The 6,647-nt window shown below is 45.2% G+C and overlaps 1 protein-coding gene across 1 annotated transcript; it reads right to left on the reverse strand.

Annotated features, from left to right (window-relative positions):
- C6H11orf58 (chromosome 6 C11orf58 homolog) lies at window positions 1–5,797 on the reverse strand. Its single transcript, XM_032112532.1, has 5 exons — window positions 5,652–5,797; window positions 5,386–5,466; window positions 4,102–4,162; window positions 2,316–2,425; window positions 1–1,533 (listed from the first exon to the last, which is right to left on the reverse strand). Exons 1-5 carry the CDS (start codon window positions 5,709–5,711, stop codon window positions 1,324–1,326), a joined length of 522 nt encoding a protein of 173 aa, XP_031968423.1. The 5' UTR covers window positions 5,712–5,797; the 3' UTR covers window positions 1–1,323.
- Window positions 5,798–6,647: the final 850 nt, after the last annotated feature.

The following is a 6,647-nucleotide window of genomic DNA, read 5'->3' on the forward strand; positions in this document are numbered from 1 at the left end:
TTTTTATTTACAATATTACTTTTATTTTTTCCATACTTATTCCAAGTCCTCCCCCAATAGCTAATGCTGCAATGTTTACATTCAATAAACTAGGCAATGATAGTACAAACTGCTGCTTTCCTTCAGCCGACTGGCTTGGAAATGTTGTCTGCACATCAGGAATTGTACACAGGAAGGGAGTCTCCACGAGCATCCCGAGTGTTCCCTGGAACGCTGCTGTGGCGGTACTAGAGGTACAGGTCAAGGTCCTGTTTTCCCAGCCAGGAGAGGCAGGTGATCTGTCTGATGTACTAAGAGGAAACAAAGTCTAAAAAGCTCTGATATTTTATTCATTACTTGAATGCAATGAATTTGCAGAGGAATGGATGTGTTTAATTCTTGCTGGAAGGAGGTGCTGAACTCCTGGCTTTCTAAGCATATCAACTTGAGAGGTACAGCCTTGTGCTAATTGACTCAGACCTCCAAGGGATGCATGTACAGGGAGAAAAGGAAGAAGGGCTCGCATATTTAACTCTTTATTCTATATTTTAAAAAAGCTAAAATGATTTGTATATCCTTTTCATTATCAAAGTATACTTTCTCTTTCAAAGTAAACTGGTTTCTTTGGGAGGTGTTATTTTTAATAACAGCGCAGTGCTATAGCCAGGAAACAGTAATTCAAAAAATCACTCTTTTCTACTGAAAGGTAGAAACAACTACAGTTCCTCCCCCTCGTTAGAAAGCCAAAGAAGCAATTAGAGCCTTCTGTTGTATTATGCTTTTCTAAAACATCTTCTCTATGCAATTGCTGTAGGACTTCAGATGGATACGGTGATTAATGCTGCCACAAAAGTGAGCAGTTTCTCCTCTCAGCCCTGCCAACACTAACATCTATAGACAAAATCATTGTTTAAAGCTCTAGTACATCACAGAATAATGCTGATATTGGTATTTTACAACTAATGCAACATCACGTAATTCACATGTAATCTTAATAGTTAAAAATTCAAGACTGGGGTACTAACTGAATAAACCACTAACATGGAGCTTCCTTATCTGGCATGGAATAACAGAAGAATAGTTCAGATAACATTGTAAAGACTGGGCAGGAACAAAACAAATTTATTTCTCCATCCAGGATTTTATACACTTTACAAAAACCAGTAATATCACTGCGCCCATAAAAATGTTATCCATGGCAACAGAAAGCAAATACTACTTTTTGTCATCTAAGAGGGTCGTCTTAAAATCAAAATACAAAGATTTGTGCTGTAGCAGTCCTCCACTTTGCACTGTAACAATAAGGCTTACTGTACTTTAAATACGAAGCTGTTACATCTGCAGTTATGAACCACTGGCTTTCACAAACATCATTTTATAGTTGCTTTTTGCTTCTTTTTTGTTTTCTGGAACTTCAGCTTCATCATGTTTTTCAGCAGCTTGTAGCTCCTCTGCAGACTCCTCTTGCTCCGAATCAGAGCCACTTTCAGAATCCTCTGAACTCTCATCAGAGGAGTGTCCAGCTGCCTCGTCTTCTTGTTCATCTTCCTGAAACTGTAAGTTCAGATTATGAGAGAGATAAAACATTATTTCCTGGCAACTCCTCTGGAGACTTTAACGTTTCCCAGTGAGAATGTTTCATGTAATGGCTCCTTTCATTTTGGTACTAAAATGGGCCACGTTGTTAAACAGAGGCCTGTAAGACATGAATTATTAGACAGAAAGCAACTGCCCTGAAGTGGTTAACCATGCCAGCTGTGACATCTATGGATTCATCAGCCCTGGTTCGTTTAGTTACAGCAGAAATCCTAAAGACACTGTTCCATGAGTCCGAAGTTCCAGATCCCATCCGTTCAGTAATGCAAATACTGACACTGGAATATTTGTCGCAGAGTGTGACACAATGGAACTAAAGGCTAGACCATCAAGAATTCACATTTGTGATTGACCTTTGACAGGAAGCTTAGCAAACTGCAGCACGAGGAATGCTTAAGTTATCCAATGATACTGCTAACAACAGTGCAGATGCTTATCCTGCCTACTTATGTATTCCTCAGCAACACTCTGATTTAATATATTTGTCACTCTGTGCCCTAATCAGTCTTGACCACTCTGGAGCATTAAGTACGTCTTATCACTTCTCAGAACAATGACAAGCATCACTCATTTATGAGCATCTAAATGGCCGCCGCAGTATATACACGAACATCAGTCAAGTGCCTGCAATCAGTCTGTCCTTTAACCCAAACCATGGAAATCTGCTTGGATTTTTAAACCCAGTACCACCTTGTCTTAGTGAAGTGAAAGCCAAGTCATTATGCAAATGAAGTCAGTACCTCACTGAACCCAAGCCCGCAGTGGCGCCGGTTCCGCCCTGACATTGTGCTGTCCATGCTCTGCTGGTACTGAGACTCCAACTCCTCGTTCATTTTCTTGTCTTCTTCCCCTGCATTGTCCAGGGTACTTTGGTTATGGTTCATTCAAATTAACAAAGACACCAAATTACAGGAAGTCACATTTTCAAAGTCAAGAAGTTTAAATGTAACCATTCTAAACTAGGATTGAGTATTACTGCATACAAACCATCAGGCTTTAAAGCAACAGTATCGAGTGGGCAAGCAGGACGGCTTTGATACAAAGAGGGCTGGGAAGTTCGTAAGACCTGATGCATTCCAGAGTTGCACTATGCAGTGTTATGTTCTACTGAACGAGGTAAATGGAATCAGTGTGAGTTCTCTGTGCTTCCAGCCAGTACTGCAGCATGCCCCAGCAAGGAGAAACTTTGTGACCTTCACTACATAACATGGGATTACTGTGATTAAATCATCCCTCAGATATAGCATCACGCCTCGGGACAATACCACCACTCTTGTTTATGGAGCTGTATCTGAAACTGTTTCATGCAGTTACTACAGCCCTGCATTTTTCCATCCTTAGGAATTAGCAGAAAAACTAATATTCATGAGCTACTTCTACAGGCCCTTTATTTACTTGTTTGAGTAAGTGAATAAATAATCACATTCACTGGGGGAAAACGTGGTCTAAAATAATTAAGGATCCTATGTACTTGGAAAAGGTAAGAATTTCTAATTCTCCCCAGGAGGCCTACAACACTAGTTTTTAATTTGTATCTCTGTGAAGCTGAAAGGTTGTATTGCAAATCTATATTTCCTCATTTGGAAGTTAGAGCTGTATGCTACTGTAAAAGGACAGTAACTGTATGTTGGACAAAAGAAATCTTAAAACCCCATCATTTTAACTTTTTCCTATTAACAAACCAGTACTGATTCTTTATGACTCCAAAGAGAAGCATCACTTCCTTTCTAGGAAATTCAGGTATGAAGGAGTGACTCATACAATAACAGCAGCAGCACCTGGAACCAATCCTCAGCCTTATTTTGGTCCATAGATAGTTTTTCATCACGTGAAAAATGATTGGTGGAGCATATCAGAGAAAGCTTTCTGGAATATGAAGGGAAGGTTTCTAGAATGGTGACAGTTGCTATTCCACAAGGCTTTACCAAAGCTTCTCTCAGGCAGTGCAGTCCAACCCAGCTTAGTGCCAAGTACTTTGACTTCCTAAGCAAGCACGATAAAGAGTTACCATAGTTCTATCTGACATCCAATTATTGCTGATTGCCAAGATGACCTTGCAGATCTTTTCAGCTTTTACCTCATTGCCTTAGGGCAGAGATCTTTCTATTCAATAGATAACCAGGTCAGGGAGAAATCAACCCCTGTTCTTTTCCATGTACAATTTAGTTTGGATATCCTGGCATATACTGATAGGTGCCAACAGCAATACAACTTATTTTGATAGCAAAATAAGATTGAGGACCTACAGGCCCTGATTTCCAGGGCTTTTGTACACAAGTGTACCTGACCATAAGGTACTTTGCTGAACCTGGACTTTAAAAGGCAAGTGCGAGCAGTCAGAGAAACCATTTGTCAGTAACCCAACAGAAATAAGGAACTTCTACAACTCCACAGCCTGACCCATCTTCAGCTGCAGCCACGAAACCTGAAATCCCTCCCTGCCATATCTACCAAGATCAGAGTACTGGAATGTTCCTAAATTAGGGTTCGATTTCCAACTTTGTATCAGCTGTTGGATAAACTGACCTGTCCTGAAGTGAGAGGTTGATCTGTGGTCTCCGATAACAAGGCGGCCAGTATGTTCTTTCTAAAAGAAAAGGCAGTTTGTTTTGGAGCTTTAGGGTGCACTGACAACTCTGCCAACATCCTGAACATCTTGAATGTAAAAGCTCTGCTGTCAAACCCTGCCACCCAACTGCAGGACTCTAAGTTTTACTAGCTAACAGCTGCTGCCTCTAGGTGCACTTCTTTCATCTTTCTTTTGCTGAATTTTCTGAAAAAGAAACCACAACAACTACACACTCTTTGCTCTTCCCAGACCCCAGAGATGGTTCTATTTCATTCTGTTTCTTGCCACTGATATGAAAATTATACTACATGATGCTGGACAGATGTGTGTTCAGGTTCTGATCATCTACCCTTTCTCTGACACTCTGCAACAGTGCATCTTATGATGATCCCACTTTCAGACTGGTCACAGTGTCAGGTAAGACCTTCACAATGCTGATTAATTTATTGGCTCAGTAGTTGCTCATTAGCAAATGTGTCCCAATAGGCAAGAACTGGCATTACACAGCAAGCAGCATTAAGTACCCAAGCAGACATTAAGATTAGTGGTAGTGAGATGCTTTAATGGGACACTGTATCCCTATCCTCTAAGAAGTCCTAACTTTCACCTCTTTAATACAGTTAGCTATTTTAGCTTACAAAATTACTGTATTCAAGCAAAATACGTTAGTACAAGTAAAAATATTTTTTGATGGTAAGTAAAACTGCAATACTAAAGCAACATTTTATACATGAAAAAAACATTATTACATTTAACCAGTTTTGCAGCATTTTTTGCAGCAAACGTAATAGAAATTTAGTTTTAGCGCATTTTTTCTTTAAAAATATTTCCTAGATTGATTAAATCAATCAGCTAGCACTCTTTTAAAGTTTTTTTTTTTTTTTCCCCAGTGAAAGATAAATTTACAGACCTAGTACCTAGGTTTGTTATTTTGTAACAAGGACTCTCTCCGAAGCGTCAAGTAATTTTACGAGCTGGCCTGAAAGCATTTAAGGCGTGGGGTGGGGATGAAGCTGCGGCGCAGGGACTCGACAACTTCCGAGCCACGTTTTGTGTTACACGGCTGCTGACACAACAGCGGTGGAACCCAAACCCTTCTGGAAGCAGAGCCCCAAAGCCCAGCAGCTCTAAATTGTTCTCGCTTCCCCTAGCGCGCCCTGCGGCCCACAGAACCCCGCTGAAAGCACCCCGGTCCCTGTGCCCGCGCCGGGCGGGGGCCACGGGCAGCGGAGCGGCCTCACCTTCGCGGCGCCCATCAGCCGCAGGAACTTCTGCTTCCGCTCCTCGTTGCCGAGGTCCGCCGCCTCCCAGCTGCTGGAGCCCTGCGGGAGCACACGCTCACTGCGCCCGCCCGCCCCGAGCGGCCCCTCCGCCCCGCCGCAGCCCGTCCGGGCGGCCGCGGCCTGCCCGCGTCCCGCCGGGGGCTCCGCCGCCGAGCCGCGGCCCTGCCGCCGTCCCCCGCGCCGCCAACCCCCTCCCGCCGCGCCGCCGCCCCGCGCCCGGTTACATCGGGGGAGGCCGCTCGCTTGAGGCCGTGGTGGCTCTGGGACTCCCGGGCTGAGCTCATGGCCGCGGCTGGGTGACCAGGCCGCGCTGCCGCCTTCCTGCCGGAGCCGCTCCTTCGGGGGCGGGCGCGGGGCGCGCCGGGATCAGTAGTTCTGGGCGGGCGGCGGCGGCGCGGAGCGGGCGGGCGGGGACTGCGCGCCCCAGAGGCCTCCGCGGCGCCGCGGCCGCGACGGGCGGGATGGGCCGGGCTCCGCCTCGGGGCGGGCGGTGGCGCTGCCGGGAGACGGGTGCGCGGTCCTTCTCTTTGCTCCTGGTGCTCGGGAGCGGGGGTGGCGGTGTGGGCACACTGGCCGCTGCTCGGCTCGCCTCAGTGCCCGCCGGTTCTGCTCCTTCGTGTGCCCCGAGTGGAGCCCTGTGTGCGGAGCTCCAGGTGTTCGCATTAACCTCGCAGTGCCTCTGGCCGTTTGCCTCCACTGTTGTTCCCGCTCGTCCCATCACCCCCACAAGTGTACAAAGCACAGATTCATCCACTGCTCCCAAATTTGTTAATGCGTATAAATATCTCAAAGGCGCCTGCCAAGAGGGTGGTGCCAGACTCTTCACAGTGGTGCAGGACGAGGAGCAATGGCCATAAACAAGAAGATCCCTCTCAACGTGAGCAAGAACTTCCTTACACTGAGGGTGGCAGAGCACTGGAACAGGCTGCCCAGAGTGTCTCCCTCTCTGGAGACATTTAAAACAAACGATTGCAATTTTTTTTTTAATTTTTTTTTTTTTGTGTGTGTGTCAAAGAGCTAAAGTTAGTGTCTTAATTAGATCATTTTTTTTTCAGCAGTTTGCAGTCTGTATGTGCATGTTGTCCATGTGCATAAATGCAGTCACTTCAGCCACAGACTTTTCATCTAAGTACCCATAAATTACATAAGCTTATTCCCTCCAATCTTTTATGCTTTGTACAAGGCAGTGTAGGTGGCCAGAATATGTCCCAAATTTTCAG

This window comes from Corvus moneduloides, chromosome 6, assembly GCF_009650955.1.
Source record: "Corvus moneduloides isolate bCorMon1 chromosome 6, bCorMon1.pri, whole genome shotgun sequence".
Lineage (NCBI taxonomy): Eukaryota > Metazoa > Chordata > Aves > Passeriformes > Corvidae > Corvus > Corvus moneduloides.

Excerpts from the sequence above, each read along its gene's own strand:
- C6H11orf58 (XM_032112532.1), bottom strand. The coding sequence starts at position 5,711 with ATGAGCTCAGCCCGGGAGTCCCAGAGCCACCACGGCCTCAAGCGAGCG. Across the intron at positions 4,163-5,385 it reads GGCTGATGGGCGCCGCGAAG|AAAGAACATACTGGCCGCCT; the intron begins GTGAGGCCGCTC and ends CTTTTCTTTTAG. Across the intron at positions 1,534-2,315 it reads GCGGGCTTGGGTTCAGTGAG|TTTCAGGAAGATGAACAAGA; the intron begins GTACTGACTTCA and ends CTGAACTTACAG.